The sequence below is a fragment of the Erinaceus europaeus genome, chromosome 2 (assembly GCF_950295315.1).
Source record: "Erinaceus europaeus chromosome 2, mEriEur2.1, whole genome shotgun sequence".
NCBI lineage: Eukaryota > Metazoa > Chordata > Mammalia > Eulipotyphla > Erinaceidae > Erinaceus > Erinaceus europaeus.
In genome coordinates, this window is record NC_080163.1 from 182,979,659 (window position 1) to 183,001,502 (window position 21,844).

At 41.8% G+C, this 21,844-nt stretch overlaps 1 protein-coding gene across 6 annotated transcripts in view; it reads left to right on the forward strand.

Moving 5' to 3' along the window:
* Nucleotides 1-21,844, forward strand: part of GARRE1 (granule associated Rac and RHOG effector 1) — a 93,019-nt gene that overhangs the window by 19,587 nt on the left and 51,588 nt on the right. For 3 of the 6 annotated variants that reach the window (XM_060185687.1, XM_060185685.1, XM_060185688.1), the window contains 3 exons: nucleotides 7,001-7,049; nucleotides 16,309-16,406; nucleotides 17,298-18,591. In XM_060185687.1, coding sequence (XP_060041670.1) covers nucleotides 18,097-18,591 — 495 coding nt within the window. In that variant the 5' untranslated portion in view covers nucleotides 7,001-7,049; nucleotides 16,309-16,406; nucleotides 17,298-18,096. Of the gene's footprint in view, nucleotides 1-7,000; nucleotides 7,050-15,894; nucleotides 16,010-16,308; nucleotides 16,407-17,297; nucleotides 18,592-21,844 lie in introns of all 6 variants that reach the window. The other 3 variants (XM_060185686.1, XM_060185690.1, XM_060185689.1) reach the window with 2 other exon arrangements.

Consider the following 21,844-nt stretch of genomic DNA (forward strand, 5'->3'; position numbering starts at 1 on the left):
GAGATTTTTCCAGTGTGTTTTTTCTTTTTCCTTTGAAGAGGGAATTGTTGAGTAGTTTATCCTTACAGTTTTTACAACAGCTTTCTTGAAATACCATTCACATATACATTATGCATATGTTTGTACATACTCATACAAAGTATATTTTGTTGATGTTTAGTTTCAAGGTGTTTTTTTGTTTGTTTGTTTTTTATTGCTGTTGCTACAGCTACTACCACAATACATTTTTTTGCCTTAAATTTTTTCTTGTTATTATTTGCCTCCAGGGTTATCACTGAGGCTTGGTGCTTGTACTATTAATCCACTGCTCCTGGTGGCCATTTTTTTCTGTTTTTGTTGTTGTTGCTGGATAGGACAGAGAGGAAATTGAGAGAGGAGGGGGAGGCAGAGAGGGAGGAGAGAGAAAGATAGACACCTAAAGACCTGCTTCACCACTTAAAAAATAACACCTCCTCCTCCCACCCCTCACAGGTGGGGAAACGGGGACTTGAACCGGAATCCTTGTGCCAGTCCTTGTGCTTAACCTAGTGTACCACTGCCCTACCTCCATTGTTATTTTTATTTATTTTCCCTTTTGTTGCCCTTTTTTTTATTGTTCTTATAGTTATTGTTGTTGTTATTGATGTCGTTGTTGTTAGATAGGACAGAGAGAAATGGGGAAGACGGGGAGAGAAAGATAGACACCTGCAGACCTGCTTCACCACCTGTGAAACGACTCCCTTGCAGGTGGGGAGCCGGGGGCTTGAAGCGTCCTTGCGCTTGGCGCCACCTGTGCTTAACCTGCTGTGCTACCGCCCAACCCCCCCCCATTGTTATTTTTAACCACAGCACTGCTCAGCTCTCAGCTCTGGTACTCGAAATGAGGTGGTGCTGGGGATTGAACCTCAGACCTTGGAGTGTCTATTAAGTATGGCACTTTACTTTTTGCATTGCCATTGTGCTGTCACCCCAGCCTCACAGTACATTTTAGAGCATTTTCATCAATCCAGAAAGAAGCCCTGTGTCCTTTAGCAGTCATTGTTTATTTTCTCCATCTACACTCACCTCAAACTCTAAAGCACCCTTTAATTTACTTTCAGTTTCAGTAGGTGAAACTGAAACACTACTTAGCAGAGTGTTTTTAAGATTCATCCATGTTGCAGCATTTATCAGAATTTCATCCTTTCCTGTGCTTGAGTAGTAAGTACCCCATACCATGGCAACACTAAATTTTGTTTATCCATTTATTAGCTGGTAGGCTTGTGGGGTGGATGGTAGGCCTGGTTTGCCCCTCCCACTCTGGCCCCCCCCCCCATGAGAGGAAGCGTCCTTTTTTTCTTTTTTACTTAATTGTCTTTATTTATTAGATTAGAAACAGAAATCAAGAGTGAAGGGGGAGATAGAAAGGAAAAGAGAGAGGGGAGTCGGCGGTAGCGCAGCGGATTAAGCGCATGTGGCGCAAAGCGCAAGGACCGGCATAAGGATCCCGATTCAAGCCCCCGGCTCCCCGCCTTCAGGGGAGTCACTTCACAAGGGGTGAAGCAGGTCTGCAGGTGTGTGTCTTTCTCTCCCCCTCTCTGTCTTCCCCTCCTCTCTCCATTTCTCTCTGTCCTATTCAACAACAACGACATCAAGAACTACAACAATAAAACAACAAGGGCAACAAAAGGGAATAAATAAATAAAAGAAATTTTAAAAATTTAAAAAAAAGGAAAAGAGAAAGAAAAACACCTGCAGCCCTGCTTCAGTACTCTTGAAGCTTTCCTCCTGCAGGTGGGGACCAGGGGCTTGAACCTGGAGCCTTGGGCATTCTGATATGCCTTCAACAGAATGCACCACTTCTTAGCCCCCTGTGGTGGTGTCTTTCCTTCTTTCTCTGTCTCTTTCTTTCTAGCTAAAACAGTCAACTGGAGCAGTGAAGACTCAGTAACAGAACAAACAAAAAAAATTTAAAGGGCTGGGGAGGTAGGTAGTACATGAGACTTGTATGTGTGAGGTTCTAGATTCAGTTTTCAGCCTCCCAAAAAGAGCTGAGCAAATGCTATGGTAAATAGATGGACAGACATACATTTGAGGTTGCCTTATTTTTTTTTTTCTTCTTCTAATCTTTTTAATAATTTTATTTTTTGACATTTGAAAAGACTATTTTATTTTAATAAAACAACTATGAGGAAAATGTATTATTCAAACAAAAGCACAAGTTAAATTTGATAACATATGAATAGCAGTGTTCTCATTTTTTTTTCCTTAAACCCCCCTCCCCATCACCACCAGTCCTTTACTTTGGTGCAATACACCAAACCCAATCTAAGTTCTACTTTGCATTTCTCAACTTCACTTTTTTTTTAAATATTTCATTTTTTTATTTTAATGTATTTATTTATAAAATGGAAACACTGACAAGACCATAAGATAAGAGGGATATAATTCCCACCACCAGAGCTCCATATCCTATCCCCTCCCCTGATAGCTTTCCTATTCTTTAACCCCGTGGGAGTATGGACCCAGGGTCATTATGGGGTGCAGAAGGTGGAAGGTCTGGCGTCTGTAATTGCTTCCCCACTGAATATTAGCGTTGACAGGTCGATCCATACTCCCAGCCCGCCTCTCTTTTTCCCTAGTGTTGTGGTGCTCTGAGGAATCGGAGCTCCAGGACACATTGGTGGGGGTCATCTGTCCAGGGAAGTCCGGTAGCCATCACGGTAGCATCTGGAACCTGGTGGCCCAGGCAAGACCGAGGCCCTCCCCAGCTTCACTTTTTCACTACTATGAATAATGCTGCTCTGATCATTCACACAGTTTTTCATGTAGACATGCTTTTTGTTTTCTTGGACATTTACCTAGGCGTACAATTGTTTGGTTATATGATAATTCTATATTTAAACTTTTGAGATGTTACTACCACACTCTTTTCCAAAGTGTGTATACCATTTTACAGTTCATGAGCAATCTATAAGAATTCTAATTCCTAAAAAAAAAAAATAAAAAAAAAAAATAAATAAAAAAAAAAAGAATTCTAATTCCTGCAGCCCGGGAGGTAACACAGTGGATAAAATATTGGACTCTCAAGCATGAGGTCCTGAGTTTGATCCCAGCATCTCAATGTGCCAGAGTGGTGCTCTAGCTTTTTCTCACCCCATTAATAAATAAATATTTTCAGAAGAGTTCTATTAACTCCACATCCTTTCCAACACTTGTTTTGTCTGTCTGTTAGAATATAGCCATCCCTCTCATTGTGAAATGATGTCTCATGTCTTTGACTTGTATTTCCCTGGTAGCTAATGATGCTGAACATGACCATTTATGTATGAACTCATCAGGGTTTTTAAAAAATATTATTTTCCCTTTTGTTGCCCTTGTTTTATTATTGTAGTTATTGTTGTCATTGTTTGATAGGATAGAGAGAAATGGAGAGAGGAGGGGAAACAGAGGGGGAGAGAAAAAGAGACACCTGCAGACCTGCTTCACCACCTGTGAAGCAACTCCCCTGTAGGTAGGGAGCGGGAGACTTGAACCGGGTTCCTCACGCTGGTCCTTGTGCTTTGCGCCACATGTGCTTAACTCTGCTGAGCTACTGCCCAACTCCCAAGATCATCAGTTTTATAAAGGTAAACTATGTTGCAAAACTTAGAAAAGGATGGATGATTTGAAGAGAGGAGTGAAAAATGAATCTACGGGTGCAGGTAAGCACAGAGGATGTCAGAAGCAGCGCTTTGTACCCTCCAGCTGTAGCAAGGCTGAGTTTGAGAGCAGAGTAGTTGATACTCCTTTTCCTAACTGACTCAAGAACACTAATTTCCCCCCTGCAGTGCCAAGTTTAAGGCCATATATATTACAACCAGTTAGGTTTCTGTAGAGAAATGGCTCAACAAGTAAAAAGACAACTTACTCTGACTTCATTCATGCTGAAGCATATACCAGAATCTTCTTTCTTTTTAAGCTGGATGATATTCCCTTGTATGGTCATGCCACATTTTGATTATCCATTCATCTGTGATGGACATGTGGCTTATTTGCAAATATATGTCTACACCGTTGTTTTTGGCTTGTGTATATGTTCTGGAGTAGAATTGCTAGATCATATGGTAGTATGTTTAATGTTTTGGTTTTTTGGGGGTGATGGTGGCATGAAGATAGAGAAGAAGTAGAAAGAAGAGAAACCACAATCCATGGAGCTCTCGTGCGAGCTGAGGCTCATGCTAAGGCATGGATTCTACTGGCTGAGCTGAGAAGCCACCATACTATCTTCCACAGTGACTGTACCTAATTTTACATGCCCATCAGCAAGGGACAATTTTTCCGTATCTTTCTTTTTTAAATATTTTATTTATTTTCCTTTTTGTTGCCCTCATTTTTTAAAATCATTGTTGTGGTTATTATTATTTTTGTTATTGATGTCATTATTGCTGGATAGGACAGAGAGAAATGGAGAGAGGGGGAGAGAAAGACAGACAGCTGCAGACCTGCTTCACCGCCTGTGAAGTGATTCCCCTGCAGGTGGGGAGTTGGGGGCTCGAACCGGGATCCTTGTGCTTTGCGCTATGTGCACTTAACCCATTGCGCTACCGCCCGACCCCCAATTTTTCTGTAACTTTGCCGACATGCTATTTTCTGGTTTTGTTCTTATAATAGTTATACCAATGGATGTGGAGTGGCATTTCATTGTGATTTTGAATGTCCCTAATGATAAGTGAAACTGAACATCTTTTCATGTGTTTATTGGCCATTTATTTCTTCTCCCTCCTTCCTGTCTTCTTTCCTTCCTTCCCTCTTCCTCCTTCTCCTTCTCCTCCTTATTCTTCGCTTGTCCTCATCACTGGGCCTCATGCTCTGAGCCAGTTTTTCCAGATAGAGGGGCAGCACTGAAGCTTCCTCCACAGAAAAACACTGTTGGTACTCTGTTGAATGTACAAGGATCCAGATTCAAGTTCCTGGTCCCTACCTGTAGAGGAAAAACAGTGCTGCAGGTGTCTGTTTTTTGCTGACCCCTAGCTTTCACCCTAATTGTCCTTTTTTGTCCTCCTCCTCTTGTTTTTTTTTTTTTTTCTTTTTGGCAAATAAGACAGACTTATTTAGAAATGGAAGAGTGTGGGATTGACTTTGGAGCATGAGAAAAAGCCTGACTCCAAGCTCCACAAGGAGAAGCAAATTTATTTAATTACAGAAAGGAAGAAGATACAGAATGAAAGAAAACTTAGTTTAAAAGATATTACCAGGGCTGGACATTGGCGTACCTGGTTAAGCTCCCACTTTACCATGTGCAAAGACCTGGGTTCAAGGCCCCACTTTTCACCTGCAGGGGGAAGCTTCACAGAGGTGAAGCAATTACTGCAGGTATCTATCTGTCTTATCAAATAAATACGGAAAAAAAAAAAAGGAAAAAATAAATGGCCACCAGGACCAGTGGATCCATCATGCAGGCACCAAGCCCCAGCAACAGATAGCTCTGGGGACAATAAAAATAATTTTTAAGGGAGTCGGGCGGTAGTGCAGCGGGTTAAGCGCAAGTGGTGCAAAGCACAAAGCCGGTTCAAGCCCCCGGCTCCCCACCTGCAGGGGAGTCGCTTCACAGGCGGTGAAGCAGGTCTGCAGGTGTCTGTCCTTCTCTCCCCCTCTCGGTCTTCCCCTCCTCTCTCCATTTCTCTCTGTTTTATCCAATAACGACGACATCAATAACTACAATAAGGGCAACAAAAGGGGATAAATAAAAATGCAAGAAAAAGGTCTAAAATAAAATAAAATAATAAATAATTTTTTTTTTAATTACAGGATAGAAAGAAAGGCTGGGCAGGAAGGAAGTCTGCTCTCCTCTTGGTTTTCATTCTGTACCTGAGAAGTGAAGAACTGGGTTGATTATGTAGATAATTGGCAAGAGAATCCTGTTTTTCCAGCAGTCCACTCCCTATAATCAAATCGGCTGGCTCATTGGACAGCAGTGACAAAAGATCAGGTCAAGGGACCTATTTCCCACTGATTCTGTATGCGCTGATTCAGCACTGGGTATCTCTCCAGCTCCTCTAGGAAAAAGGCCTCTGCCTTTACCTTCTGCTTTTTTTTTTTTTTTAAAGGTTTTTCTTTAATTGTTTTTTTATAAATTTATTTATTTTCCCTTTTGTTGCCCTTGTTCTTTTTCATTGTTGTTGTAGTTATTATTGTTGTTATTGATGCCATCATTGTCATTGTTGGATAGGACAGAGAGAAATGGAGAGGGGAGGGGAAGACGGGGAGAGAAAGAAAGACACCTGCAGACATGCTTCACCGCCTGTGAAGTGATTCCCCTGCAGGTGGGGAGTTGGGGGCTTGAACTAGGATCCCTACACCGGTCCTTGCACTTTGCGCCATGTGCGCTTAACCTTAACGCTGCACTACCTGACTCCCTACTTTCTGCTTTTGACATTGTGTGTTCTGGGAAGTAGCCAGCTCTTCTCTGGCCTGCCTTGTCCTACAGTTTTTTCTGTTTTTTTTTTTTTTTTTTTGGAAGATAGTCAGCATTTAAATAGACTCTACCCTTTGCCCCCTCTCATGCTGTTTCCCTTGTGAGCATCTTTATTGTTCTGTCACTGGGATTTGAGGGCCCACATGAAAATATGTCTTCATTTTTGTAGCCTGTCATCTTAAAAGGAAGTTATTCTGTGCCACACCATTGCTGACAACAAGGCTGTTGGTCACTTCATTTTCTTTTGTTAGCTTAATAACTGGAACGGACTTAGAATTGTTCTCTGAATTCATAAATTAGAGTTACCAGGTCATTAAAAGATGTAATGTTTCCCACCCTGGGAAATCTAGATTTCTACTCAGTTTAGGCACTAGATAACTTAATAAGACCTTTCTAGTTTGTCAGTAACTTTCCTAGACAAGCAGATTATAAGGTCTGCTTACTTTTGCTTGTTGTGTGGGAGTGATAACAGCATCATCATGTGTTTAGTGCTTAATATATTATTTACATTATTTACAATGTTTTCTATGTATAAACTCATTTAACTCAATAACAGTAGTTACTGTTACTATCCCTATTTTACAGATGATGAAACTAAAGCACAGAGAGGTTAATGAACTTGGTCACATAGCTGGTAAGTGACAGAGCCAATGTCTCACCCGAATTATGGGACCCCCTTCACAGCCACTGAATTTTCAAAAAAAAATCTTCAGATTTTTGCAGCCCACCAGATGACTCAGTGATAGAGTGTTGGATTCCCAAGTATGAGGTGCTGAGTTTGATCCTTGGCACTGCATTTACCATAGTTATGCTGTAGTTGGTTTTTTCCCTTCCCCGTGTTAATGGAAATATATTTTTAAATCTTTAGATTTTCTCAGGATGATCACTTTTTTTTTTTAATCTTATTAGTTCAAGTATAAGAAAAGCCTTTTACGTTAAACCTTTGTCTAGTTCCAAGCACACTCTTTGTTGTTGTTTGAAATAGAAATTGTTGGGGTCTGGGCGGTGGCACACTGGGTTAAGTGCACATAGTATGAAGCGCATGGATCTGAATAAGGATCCTGGTTCGAGCCCCCAGCTCCCCACCTGTAGGGAGTCACTTCACAAGCAGTGAAGTAGGTCTGTCTGCAGGTGTCTATCTTTCTCTCCCCCTCAACTCTGTCTTCCTCTCTCCTCTCAATTTATCTCTGTATTATCAAAAAATAAAATAAAATGGCCACATGAGCAGTGGATTTGTAGTGCAGGCACTGAGCCCCAGCGATAACCCTGGAGACAAAAGTAATAATAATGAATTGTTGGTTGCAGAAAGGCATGTTTAAAATGATATCAAGTCTTATTTCAACTTTAATCTATTGAGATCTTGTGAAAATTATTGTTACATGGAAAAATATGACTTAATTCTAGAATGTCCTTTCCTGCTAGCATTTGTGAATCTTAGACATCATTAAAACTTATGAATGCAGTACTTAAATTCTACAAGTCTTGGCTACAACTAACTTTTGAGGTCTTTCACAATGCATATTTATTTTTATGTAGTTGAAATAGTGGATTCATAAATGGTGAATTTGTTAAAGATTTTATTTATTTATTTATTAATGAGAAAGATAGGAGGAGAGAGAAATAAATAGACATCACTCTGGTACATGTGCTATTGGGGTTTGAATTCAGGACCTCATGCTTGAGAGTCTAATCCTCTATCCACTACACCACCTCCTGGACCACTGGATTTTTTTTTTCTTTTTTTTGTGAGCTGTCTTAAAAAAATTTGCAGAGGGGGTCGGGTGGTAGCGCAGTAGGTTAAGCATACGTGTTGCAAAGTGCAAGGACTAGCATAAGGATTCTGGTTCGAGCCCAGGCTCCCCACCTGCAGGGGGTGGTCGCTTCACAGGCAGTGAAGCAGGTTTGCAGGTGTCTGTCTATCACTCCCCCTCTCTGTCTTCCCTCCTCTCTTGATTTTTCTCTGTCCTATCCAACGACAACATCAATGGCAACAATAACAGTAATGACAACAACATCAATGGCAACAATAACAGTAACGACAACAACAAGAGCAACAAAATGGGGGAAAAAATAGCCTCCAGGAGTAGTGGATTTGTAGTACAGGCACACCAAGCCCCAGCAATAACCCTGGATGCAAAAAATTTTGCAGAAATGTCTAAATGGATTGAACATATTTTAACTTTTTAGGCACATAAGTAATAGGGGGAAGTCACTCAGAGACATTGAGACAAGCATTTATAAGAGTCTTGTCTTAGGGGAGTCAGGCAGTAGCACAGCGGGTTTAGCGCACATAGTGCAAAGCGCAAGGGCTGGCATAAGGATCCCGGTTCAAGCCTCGGCTCCCCACCTGCAAGGGAGTCGCTTCACAGGCGGTGAAGTAGGTCTGCAGGTGTCTATCTTTGTCTTCCTCTCCTTTCTCCATTTCTCTCTGTCCTATCTAACAACGACAGCATCAGTAACAACAACAATAATAATAACTACAACAACAATAAAGAACAACAAGGGCAACAATAGGGAAAATAAATAAATATAAAAAAAATTACAAAAAAAAAAGAGTCTTATTTTAATAGGGGGAGATGAGGAGCCAGCAGGTAACTCACATACCACATGAGAGTGCTTCGGCATCAGAGGAGGTTTTGGTACAGTGGTATCTTTCTCTCTCCCTCTCTCTCTCTCCTGTCTCTCTGTTTCTCTATCTTAAATAAAAAGGATAACCCCCCCAAAAAAAATTGGGCCCATGAGCTGGCAAATGAGGTGGCTCATTTGGATAATGTTCTACTTTGTCATGTGTATGACCTAGGTCTGGGCCCAGCACACACCAAATTAAAGAAAGCTTTGGGGCTGCTATCTCTTTCATGGGCTCTCTGCCTCTTTTTTTTTTTTTTCTAGTGATTTAATATTGATTTATAAATTACAAGTTAACGGGTTACAACTCCACACTGTTTCCACCACCAGGGTTCTGAATCTCCAGTTCTTCTGTTGGAAGTTACAGCAGTTCTCTTAAGGTTATAAATATGGGTTAACTATTATTTCTACAACTATCTGTCTGTATTTGTATATATTTGCCCCCCCCCTTTTTTTTTTCCCTATGGTCCCATCTTCTCTTCCTTTCCAAGTCACACATACATCTGTTACTATATCCAGATGTTTTTCCTTTTTTCTCTCAGTCTGATGGAGTTGGAGTTCAGAGTCTTCTGGTTGTCTTCCCCTATCATTTCTCCCCCACTGGGAATATGGATCAAAAAAAATGTTTTGTTTGCTTCCAGGGTTATTGCTGGGGCTCGGTGCCTGCACCACAAATCCATTGCTCCTGGAGGCCATTTTTCCCATTTTGTTGCCCTTGTTGTTACCCTTGTTGTTGTTGTTACCCTTGTTGTTGTTGTTACCCTTGTTGTTGTTATTATTACTGTTGTCATTGCTGCTGTTGTGTTGGACAGGACAGAGAGAAATGGAGAGAGGAGGGGAAGACAGGGGGAGAGAAAGATAGACACCTGCAGACCCTCTTCACCGCCTGTGAAGCAACCCCCCTGCAGGTGGGGAACTGGGGGCTCGAACCGGGATCCTTATGCCATCCTTGTGCTTCACAACACGTGCGCTTAAGCTGCTGCACTATCTCCCGGCCCCCTGATCAAAATTATTTTGAGGATGCAGAAGGTGGGAGGTCTGGCTTCTGTAATTGCGTCTCAACTGGACATGGGTGTTGACAGTTTGATCCATACCCCCATTCTGTTTCTGTCTTTCCCTAGTGGGGTAGAGCTCTGAGGAGGTAGGGTTCCAGGATATATTGGTGAGGGCATCTGCCCAGGGAAGTCAGGGTAGAATCAGGATAGCATCTGCAAATTGGTGGCTGAAAAGTGGCAGGACAAAATGATTAAAGAGCTGGAACCAAAAAGTAGGAACAGAGCAGATGAGAATAGGGACCTTATGGTGGAAGGAAGCAAAGAAGTCCATTTTAGGCATGTTCCCAGGGGCATGACTAAGCTTTTGCTTGATAATTAACTTAGAGTTGGACAAAAATACTGTCTGAGAAGGTGGTGTCAGAGTAGAGAAAAGGGATAAAAAGTAGGATTAGGGCAAAGAGTAGCTCCCAATCTTGAAAAAGATCTGTTTACCTCATCCACCTGACCCAGGGCCCATATATATTTATATTTAGTGCAAGAACGGGTGTAACCTCTGAGTCCCTGTTGATCTGAGCTCGCAGTTGATGGCCACAGCTGGGAACATTCCAGACTGCACCCATTTCAGGACTAGTCTTCCTGGTCCCAGGGCAGGATGACCCAGCCTTCCTTTGGAGACTAGGGTAGTCCCTACCATTGCTGCTTTATAGTGAGGGCAAGTTCCTGGGAAGGCCTGTAAGAGGGCTTATGATGACTTTCCTAATTGTAGAGAGTGATCCATTAGATCTGCTTCTTTCTTAAAAAAAAAAAAAAAAAAAAAGAAGGAAAGAGAAAAAAAAGAAAAGGGGATTGGGGAGATAGCGTAAAATGGCCCTGTGAAGACTCATTCCTGAAGCTCTGAAATCCCAGGTGCACTCCCCTACACCACCGTAAGCCAGAATTGAGCAGTGCTGTGGTGAAAGAAAGAAAAAGAGAAAGATGATTGATTTGGCCCAGAAGTGGTGGAATTGTGTATGCACGAAGCATCAAGAACAAGAAAAAAAAAGTGAGAGGGCCAGCTGGTAGTGCAGCCAGCTAAGCGCACATGGCGTGAAGTGTACTGACCTGCGTGAGGGTCCTTGTTTTAGCCCCCAGCTCCCCACCTGCATGGGTGTCGCTTTGCAGGCAGTGAAGCAGGTCTGCAGGTGTCTGTCTTTCTCTCCCCCTCTCCATTTATCTCTGTCCTATCCAACAACAATGACAATAATAATAACCACAAAAATGATAAAACAACAAGGACAACAAAGGGGGAAAAAGTGGCCTCCAGGAGCAGTGGATTTGTGGTGCAGGCACCGAGCCCCAGCTATAACCCTGGAGGAAAAAAAAGAAAAAAATGAAATGATAGAGTGAGTGGTATTTCAATCTCATGCTGTTTTAGTTCATCACTATCTTGCTTTGCAACAAAGGTCAGCATAGAAACACCCCATCTGTTTTCTAAGAGAACTTGCTTTCTCTCTTCCTGGAGTAGCGCCTAAGGCTTGACTATGGGACTAGAGTGATTTTGTTAAGAAGTAATTATGGTACAGATAAAAGTTTTCATTAAATTGTCCAACTAGCCCTTTGGCTCTCAGAAGTAGTTGTGTCTATCACAGTGGGTGTCGGAGAGATTTCATTTTCTAGGTTCTTAAATGAATTGGAATGTTAGGAAATAGCATCTTCAACTGATTTCATCCATATGTGTTTCAGCATATTTTTATCTGAGTAGTCGGTTCTCAAATTATAGCATGTATCAGAATCACCTAGGCAACTTGCTGAAACTTGCTTTTACTTACTTTTCCCCCAAAAGATTGACTTATTAGTTTTGGATTGTAGTCCTGGAGTCCATATTTCAATAGTCATTCTCTTTCCTTTTATTATTTTCTTTTCCTTCTCCTCTTCCTTCACTGGACCACTGCTCAGCTCTTGTTTATGGTGGTGCTGGGAATTAAACCTGGGACATTGAAGCCTCAGGGACTAACATCTTTTTGCATAACCGTTCAGCTGTCTCACCAGCCCCAGTAGTCATTCCATTTAGAGTGGTTTCCTAAGCCAGCAAGATAGCTCCTGTGGATAGTGTATCTGCTTTGCCTCATGTGACACAAGTCTGAGTCTGGGTCCCACTGCATTGGAGGAAGCTTCAGTTCTGTGATATGTTTGTCTCTCTCTCTCTTTTTCTCTTTCTGTTTGAAAAATCCACTTATACCAGTGAAGCCCTGGTAACCCCTCCCCCACCACCCAAAAAAAATGGTGGTATCCTGGTAGTAGTAGTAGCAGGGAAGGAATTCCTTAAGCTATGATTGATTTGTTGTTGAAAAATTAATTTACAAGAGAGAGAGAGAAGGGAGTAGGGGGAGAACACACACACACACACACACACACACATACACCCAGAACATCACTTTAGAACGTGTAATGTTAGAGAACTTGGGACCTTATGCTTGAGGGTCCAGTACTTTATCCACTACACACACACACACACACACACACACACACACACACACTAGAACATCACTTTAGAACGTGGTGTAATATTAGGGAACTTGGGACCTTATGCTTGAGGGTCCACTACTTTATCCACTTTGCCACCTCCTGGGCTGTACCATGATTGGTTTTTATTGAGGGATTTTTTTTTCCATTCTAATCTTAATACGGTTAGTGTTAATTGGGCATCTTACAGAAAATTGCTAGAAAGATGTCCATTTTGTGATCTGGGAGGTAGGTTGTGTTGTTGCTAGAATGCGGAACTTATGAGCACGAAGTCCTGAGTTAGATTCCTAGTATCTCATCTACCATAGTGGTACTCTAGTTTTTTCTATTTTATAAATAGCTAAACACGTAATTCTTTCCTTAAATAAGTTTCTGTTTAAAAAATATTTATTGCAGCCTGGGAGGTGGCATAGTGGAAAAGAATTAGGCTCTCCAGCATGAGGCCCCCAAGTTCAAACCCCAGCATTCCATGTGCCAGAGTGATCCTCTGATCTTCTCTCCTCTCTCCCATTAATTTTTTTCCCCAAAAATGTATTTATTAACACCAGAGAGAAAACCAGAGCACCACTCTGGCATATGCAGTGCCCAAGATGGAACTCAGAACCTTATGCATCCAAATCAGGTTCTCCACCAGCTTCACAAGCCCCCAAACCATTGAAGAAGAAATTTTCTTTTTTACTAGCATGTACTATGGGCATTTTGACCACTCCTTGGACACCAATACCACCAATAGATTCACTTGTCCTGTTGGAAGTGCACACCTTTGACTCTGTGCAGTTCAGTTCTGAGTCTGTCTGAGAACTGCACCTTGAGAATATAGAAATATGGGTGCCAAGGACCTGTATGTTTTTCTCTTTGTGTCGACGAAATGTTTTACCTGAGCCTCAGGCCTTCCCAAGTTCATAGCTAGGATGCAGGAGACAAGGCTCAGCTTCCATAATCATCTGTTACCTCCAGCTCTACGTCACTTTCCTCTGAGGAAAGGCAGTGGAAACTTCAGCATTTATCAATACACATTTGACTTACGAATTGTCCTTTCTCGAAGGATTCTTTGACCATTCCTTCCCCACCACCTACCTGCCAGTCCTCCACTCTGCATACACAGAACTAAGAACCATTGTGGTCCGGGAGGTGTGCAGTGGATAAAGAACGGGACTCTGAAGCCAGAGTCCAATCCCTGGCAGCACATGTACCAGAGTGATATCTGGTTCTTTCTCTCTCCTCCTATCTTTCTCCTTAATAAATAAATAAATAAATAAATAAATAAATAAATAAAATCTTTAAAAAAAGGAAAAAAGAACTAAGGACCATTGTCCACAAGCTGTGTGAGAGTCACCTGGCTTCTAGGAAGCAACTGTGGGGACTTTGCATACCTTTCCTGTGTGGAATCAAAACTACTGTGGCCATCTGGTCAGAGCTCATACAATTGGGCTGGGTGGACAGCTGTGGGCAACTGTGGAGCTTACCAAATATTCCATTTGTGCCCGACACTTCTCAGCCCCTCTTGTAGTCAGATTGGCACCACATGACTAATTTTTACCAAATAGCTATGAGGTGAGTGATTTGATTTGTGTTACTTCCAGTGGAAAGTAGTAAAATGGTGTGGTGGTATGTGTGTGTGTTTGTGCGTGTGTGTCAGAAAGAGAGAGAGACGGGGTTGGGGGGGAAGGAGAGGGGACTTTGGAAAACACAACTTCTGTTGCTAGTTATTCCTACAAGTTGAAGACAGGCTCCTAGATCCACACCAGTATTCATTGAAGCAAGAATAAATTTTTATTATCAGGCCATTTGTTTTGAGATTTGTTATTGTTGCTTCATCTGTCAGACTGAGTAGTTAAGAGCTGATCATTTGTGTATGTGTGTTTAGAGTTCTGGGAGTCCAAGTACCTGAATTTGATCCTGGCACTGTGTGATCTAGTGCATGGCATACTATATCCTAGGATACAGTGGGGAGGGCCCCGCTGTAAACTGAAAGGCTTATACTGGATGGTCTTTAAAAATCTTGTTGGGGGGGTGGAGGGTAGGCGATGGTGCACCCTTAGAACATACCTGCTACAATGTTCAAGGACTGAGGTTGGACTCACCAGACCTCATGTACAAGGGGGAAACTTCATGAGTAAAGAAGCAGTGCTGCAGGGATCTGTCTTTCTCTCTCCCTCTCTCTCCTCCCCATCTCAATATCTCTGTATCTAAAAAAATAAATAAAATATTAAAAGAATGAATCTTGTTGGGACTAGGGAGATAGTTCAGTGATAGAGCTTATGCTTATATGTATGAAGCTTTAACTTTGATCCTTGGTACTACATGTAAAAAACAAACAAGCAAAAATGAAACATCCTGAATAGTAAAGCAGTGCTTCAGTTTCTCATAAGGGGGAGAGAGAAAGAAGCAGAGTATTACTCTGGCACACCTAATGCCAAGGATCAAACTCAGGGCCTCATGCTGGAGAGTCCTACGTACTGTGCCACCTCTTGAGACACATTAAAATATTTTTGGTAGGGGCTGGTGAAGACAGTTCTGGGAGTGATGAAAGCACAAAAGTATGAGGCCCCAGTTAAAACACTCACCTTTTTAGTCCTCATTCTTCCAAATTCTGAATAACAACACTTAACTAATAGTTTTTGCAATCTGAGAAATGACTCAGTGGGTAAGAGCACAGGTCTTACAAAAGGCCCAGACTTTAATCCCCAACACTGTGTAAGCCAGACTGGATCTGAATTAAAAAAAAAAAGTCACTATAACTCATTTTGGTCTGAGGAGATAGCATAATGGTTATATAAAAAGACTCATGCCTGAGGCATGCAAGCTTCCATATTCAGTCCCCAACACCACCATAACCAAGAGCTGAGCAGTGATATGGAGAAGAAAAAAAAAAAGTAGGGGGCAGGCAGTAGTGCACCGGGTTAAGCGCACATGACAAAATGTAAGGACCAGAGTAAGGATCCCGGTTGGAGGCTTCGGCTCCCAACCTGCAGGGGGGTTGCTTCACAAGTGGTGAAGCAGGTCTGCAGGTGTCTTTCTTTCCCCCTCTCTTGTCTGTCTTCCCCTTCTCTCTATTCTCTCTGTCCTGTCCAACAACAGCAGCAATAACAATGATAAACAACAAGGGCAACAAAAGGGAAAATTGGTCTCCAGGAGCAGTGGATTTGTAGTGCAGGCACCAAGTCCCAGCAATAACCCTGGAGTCCAAAAAGAAAAAAAAAAAAAAAAGAATTAATTTATAAGTTATCCCTGTAGAGGGGGAAAAAGATATCCCTGAGAAGCTTAGTTTTTATGGTGTATCTATTGCTCTTGTATGAGAACTTAAAATAGGGAAAATGACAAAAGAATGATGGTTTGTTTTTTTTTAAATAACAGCTTTGTTGAGATACAACTCACATAAATTCATTGCTGATGAGAATGTGACAAGCAGTTTGGCAGTTCCTTCAAATGTAAAAACAGTTGCCATATGGCTCAGCAGTCCCTCTCTTAGGTAAATACACCCCCCGCCCCCAAATTGGAGGAACAAAAAGTTCATATGAAAATGTGATCACTGGCCTGGGAGGCGGTGCGGCGACTAGAGTGTTGGATGTAAAACCACGGGGTTCTGAGCTGGAAACCTGACATTGTATGTGCCTCATTGATGCTCTAATTTTTTCTCTCCTTTTTCATGTTAATTAATGACATTAAAAAAAACCAAAAACCTTGTGCACAAAGTCTTAAAGTTTTGTGAGTGTTGAGCTTGTCAGCAATCCTCACCATCATCTGAGTGCTCTTTCAATCCTCTTGCAGATTCGTGAGCTCTTCGAAGAGGAAACAAGGAAGGCCAAACACAAACGGGAATTCAGGCCCTGCTCGCTGTGTCACTTGCCAGCTTCAGCTTTGGAGTGGTTAGTATAAAGTTCACCTTTGAAGATTGCTTATTCCTAAATTGTTTTTATGAACTAAAATTATTTATTAGTGAGCGAAAACTAGAGCATCACTGCATTGCACATGCACTGCAGGGGATCAAACTCAGGACCTCATGCTTGAAGGTCCAACACTTGATCCATCGTCATCTCTGGGGTCACTAAAATTAACCTTTGTGTGTGTGTGTGTGTGTGTTATTATTATTTTTATTTTTAGACATTCTTTCTCTTTGCACTGCTCAACTCTGGCATATAGTAGTGCTGGGGATTGAATCTGGGACTTCAGGCATAAGAGTCATTAGTATAAACTCCATAGTATAAACTCCATTAGTATAAACTCCATGCATTTGTCTAAACTCCCGATCCCTTGTTGAATTATTTTTGTGCTTCAACTTGAGGTACTTTCCTAGTGAAGTCATTTTTCTTTCTTTATAATACCAGAATACTGCTTGGCACTGGTATTTTTGTGGTGCTGGGGATTGAGCATGGAACCTCAGAGCCTTAGGCTGGCCTGGTCATATTGCACCTCTCACTATTATACCTGCTTTTGCAAGGTTTTCCTCACTTGACTTCTTTATTTTGGATAGAAGAGAGAAATTGAGAGGGAAGGGAGAGGGAAAGACACCTCCTGCACAGCTTTACCACTCTTGAAGCTTCCCCCCACAAGCGAAGACTGGGGGCTTGAACCAGGGTCATTACACAGTGTAGTGCATACTCTTATCAGATGCATCACCACCTGTCCCCATAATATGACTTCTTATTTTAATAATTTGAAACCTACCTTGGTTTCAAATTAGCATTGTAGGAATTAACATTTCAGAACTACTCATTGTCTTGTAACTTTTCTAACTATATCTTATTTCCCCCTTACAGGAAATGACTTAGAAGCCTTACAAATATATCCGTGCATTCTCACTTCAGACTTTACAATTGAGGGTCAACCCGTCTAGAAGCACCACTTGTTAATGTTATAAAGGAATCCACTACCTCAGCAAACAAAAGGAAAACAGAAGACATAATTTATAACACACGCCATTAAAAAAAAACCTTTTCAAAGTTATTAAAAGGAAATTTTCATATTGAGAAGAAGCTTTACAGGTAAATGGATTTGGCAGGCAGGTTCTGTCAAAATCCTGCAGAAGTTTGATCCTGCTTCTAAATAACTTAGCGCGTAGTACTCCTGTACTGCTTTTTAAATTGCTGTTGATCAGCTTGTGGGTTTTGGGATTCTAACTTTTCTGGTATATTGAATACATTATATTACATGTATTACATTTTTTAAGATTAAGTTATTTTTCTGCCATTGTAAATACGAGTATCAGAATATTCTTGCAATTGTAGCAATTGTAGGTGAGCATTTTTCTCAGCAAACGTATCTTTTTATTAAGAGGGGGATGCTGATAGATATTATATGACATTTTGGACACAATTTTATTTTTTGTTAGAGGTCCTGCCCACCCTAAAAAATTAATTAATTAATTAAATCTGTTGCCCTTCTCCCATCTACGTTGGAGCACATGGTCACCTGCCTCATGGAAATGCCTTTTTTAAAACTTAGATTGGCAGAACTCCACTATTTTTATACCTAGCTACAGTTAAAAATAAATAGAGAAAGAAAAAAAGACTCAGAGCCCTGACCTGCACACGGTCATTGGGACAGTTCCCCTCCCGCATGTATTGCTGCAGTGCTCAGGACAGTAAAATGGACTACAAGCGGCGCTTCCTGCTTGGCGGGTCCAAGCAGAAGGTGCAGCAGCACCAGCAGTACCCGATGCCGGAGCTGGGCCGAGCACTGAGTGCTCCCCTGGCCTCTACGGCCAGCACAGCCACCCTCGGCAGCCTGGCCGCTGCCAGCAGCTGCCACCACGCCATGTCCCACTCCACTCCCATCGCTGACATCCAGCAGGGCATCTCCAAGTACCTGGATGCCCTCAATGTCTTCTGTCGTGCCAGTACCTTCCTCACAGATCTCTTCAGCACTGTGTTCAGGAACTCTCACTACTCGAAGGCAGCCATGCAGCTCAAAGATGTGCAGGAGCATGTCATGGAAGCCGCCAGCCGGCTAACTTCAGCCATAAAACCTGAGATCGCCAAGATGCTGATGGAACTTAGTGCTGGAGCTGCAAACTTTACAGATCAGAAGGAATTCAGTCTCCAGGACATTGAGGTAGAGTATCTTGTGTCTCTTACTTGAGTAGGAAAATGTATTTTAAAGGTAACTGATGGCACTACCTTGGTTTTTCACCCAAAATGGTCTTCATCTCCTATTTACTTATTTTTATAAAGGGATGAGGGAGAAGAAGGGAGACAGACAAAAGCACTGCTTGACTCTGGCATAAGTGGTTCCAAGGGTTGAACCTAAGACCTCATGCATGCAGGTTCTGTGCTCTTAACGCTGGCCTATAATATTTCCCTGACCCTATTTTCTTTTTACTCTTTTAAATTTTTTAAAAATCGTTTGATTTTATTTGTTACTGGATAGAGACAGAGAGAAATTGAGAAGAGAGGGGGAAGGAGAGAGGGAGAGAAACAGAGAGACACCTACAGCCCTGCTTCGCTACTTGTGAAGCTTTCCTCCTGCAGGTGGGGACCAGGAGCTTGAACCTGTGTCCTTGTGCACTGTAATGTGTGTGCTTAACCGGGTGCGCCACCACCTAGCCCGTTTTCTTTCTGTTGATGTGTTCTCCATGCAAAAGCATTGTAGATACAAGGTTGTAGATTACTTTCATTTCAAATTAAGTAGGTTAAAAGGGGCTGGGAGATAATTCACCCAAGATTGTGTACACTTCAACCAAGTGTGAGATTCTGTCAGTCGGTTTAAATTCTGGCACTACATAGGAGCAACAGAGAAGCTACCATGTGAACTCCCTGGATGAGTAAGTGTTCCTGTGGCATCTTAGCTCTCTATAGTTCTCCCTTTTCCTCTCTTTCTTTCAAAATTAAAAAATAGAAAATTGAGCCAGAGAGATCACTTAACAGAAATCACATGCACGGAGCCCTGTGTCTAGTCCTCGTGTCACATTTAACAAATAAAAAAAGGATGGGGGCAAGAGAGAACTCACCTGGTAGAGCATATACCATATAGGATCCTTGGGCTTGAGCCCTGACAGTACCTGGCAGCACCAGGAAACTCTCCATGAGTAGTGGTGTGATGTGATGTATCTCTTCTTCTCCCCCTCCTCTCTAAAATAAAGAACGAGAGAATTGGCTGATGGTATCATGCATGTGCAAGGCCTCTGTGCTACATTTTAAAGAATCAGCCTCTAATTCATGTTGTTTTTATTTAAATTTTCAAATTGGAACTTAATTTCCAAACAGCATGCTGTGAGACATAGTTGTGTTGGAGAATTCTAAATATGATTATAAGCTTTATTTATGAGTTATCATTATGGAACACTGGCTGAATACTAAATGTTCCACACATGTTCACAGAATAAATTATCTTTCGAGTTCTTAACTCATACTTACTCACATTTGAATATACTGATTCTTATTCAGAACTTGTCTTAGGGTCCTTGATAGTCAAGATGAAACATTCTTCTGAACCTTTCAGGGCTCTTGATTAGAATATAATATTAGACACAAGTTATATTCAGAAGCAAGATGACCTTTCTCCATTTAGGATATGACTTACTAAACTGTAATCTATTACGTTTGTGTCACGTCAAGATTTTTTAACATGATATTTAGTTGGTCAGAGTTTTTCTGAGGTTGATTCACTCAAACATCCTTAAACATTTAAGAAGCACATCAGAGATGAGGTTTCTGATGGCAGGAGGGAGGTCATACCTTTCCTCATCCTGAGGCTAATCTTGATTTTAGAAAATCACTAGAGGTCCAATGATTGAGGTAAACTAAATAAGCTAGTTTTTTTTTTTTTTTTTTTTTTGTATTTGGAGGGGGGAGGTAGAAGAAAGAAGGGCCAGGAGGAATGGCTCAGTGGATAGAGCACATGCTTTACCATGTTTTGGACCCTGGGCTTCATCCCTGACCCCATCTGAGAGCATCATGAGTAACATTGGGAACCCCATGGATGGTAGAGGGGTTCTTTGGTATCTCTTTTTTCCAAAAGAAGGAGGTAGAGGTCTTGGAGGTGGCAAAATGGTAGAGCGTTGAACTTCAAAGCCTGTGGTCCAGAGTTCAGGGTGAGAATCTTTCTCTGGCCTCTCTATAGCTCATGAAGTAAATAGCATCAACCTTAAAACACACAGATGGAATAAAGGTTGATCCAGGAGGTATCTCAGGGGGTATCATGCTTACAAGAAACCCCAGTTCATACCCTGGCACACCTCTAATGCTATAGGACAAGCCCTTCTTCCTCGAGTAACACAGCTAGAAAAGTGTGAATTGGGGCCAGGCAGTGGAACACCTAGTAGAGCATACACATTACTATGTGCAAGGACCCAGGTTCAAGCCCCCAATCTTCACCTGCAAGGAGGAATTTTCATGAGTGGTAAGATAGCTACAGGTGTCTATCTTCCCCTTTCCTCTCAATTTCTCTCTGTCCTATCAAATAAAAGAAATGAAAACAAAAGGGGGGTAGGTGGAAGGAAGGAAAGATTCCACAAGGAGTAGGGATGTAGTAAGCTGCTTTCCTATGTCCAGCATGGATCACTTGAACTGAGAAAGGGAAATATTTTTTATTGTAGTTTGGAATCTTGACTTGGCTTTCCCCATTGAAATGTGATTAGTATAGCTGGAAGACAACTGTTTTTGTATTTAATGGGCTAAGCAGGCTTTCTGAGGCTAGACTGGAAACTAAGGGCTGCTGATAGGTTTTTAAATCTCTGGGTATATTCTTAGCTGACTTATAAGTGAATTCTAGAATATAATTGCCAAGGGTAGGCCTGTAGATTTGACATTTTATTTTTTTCCAAAGAGCAGTATTTGTTTTTTCTGGAATTTATGTACTGCAGTGGGGTTTATACATAGACCAATAAGGACTCCTCTGTTTCTCTCTCTCTCTCTCTCTCTCTCTCTCCCTCCCCCCCCCACGTCACCTGACTTAGATGAAGTGGCAAGGCATTTTTTTCTGTTGGTCTTTTAGAGTTCTGTCAGCAGGACTCTGAGAGCCTCTTTAGCATTCATCCCTGGGGAGAGAAGTTATGGCTTTATACTGCTTGACTAGCTAGGCAAGGACCTCTGTTCAGGAATGTAGCCTAGGACTGTGGAAGTTTCAGAAATGGAATGTTCTGGAATTTAGTATTTAAATGCTTGACCATTTCAGGCTGGTGAAATAGCTCTCACTTGGATAGTGCACTGCTTCGCCTTGTGCATGACCCTCCTAGAAGGAAGCTTCAGTGCTGTGGTCTCGGTGTCTCTCTCCCTCTCCCTGTATCTTAAACTAAATAAGCAAATAATTGATTGACCATCTTAAAGCTAAAAGCAAGTACTGATTCCACTGTCCCACTTGTGAAGGC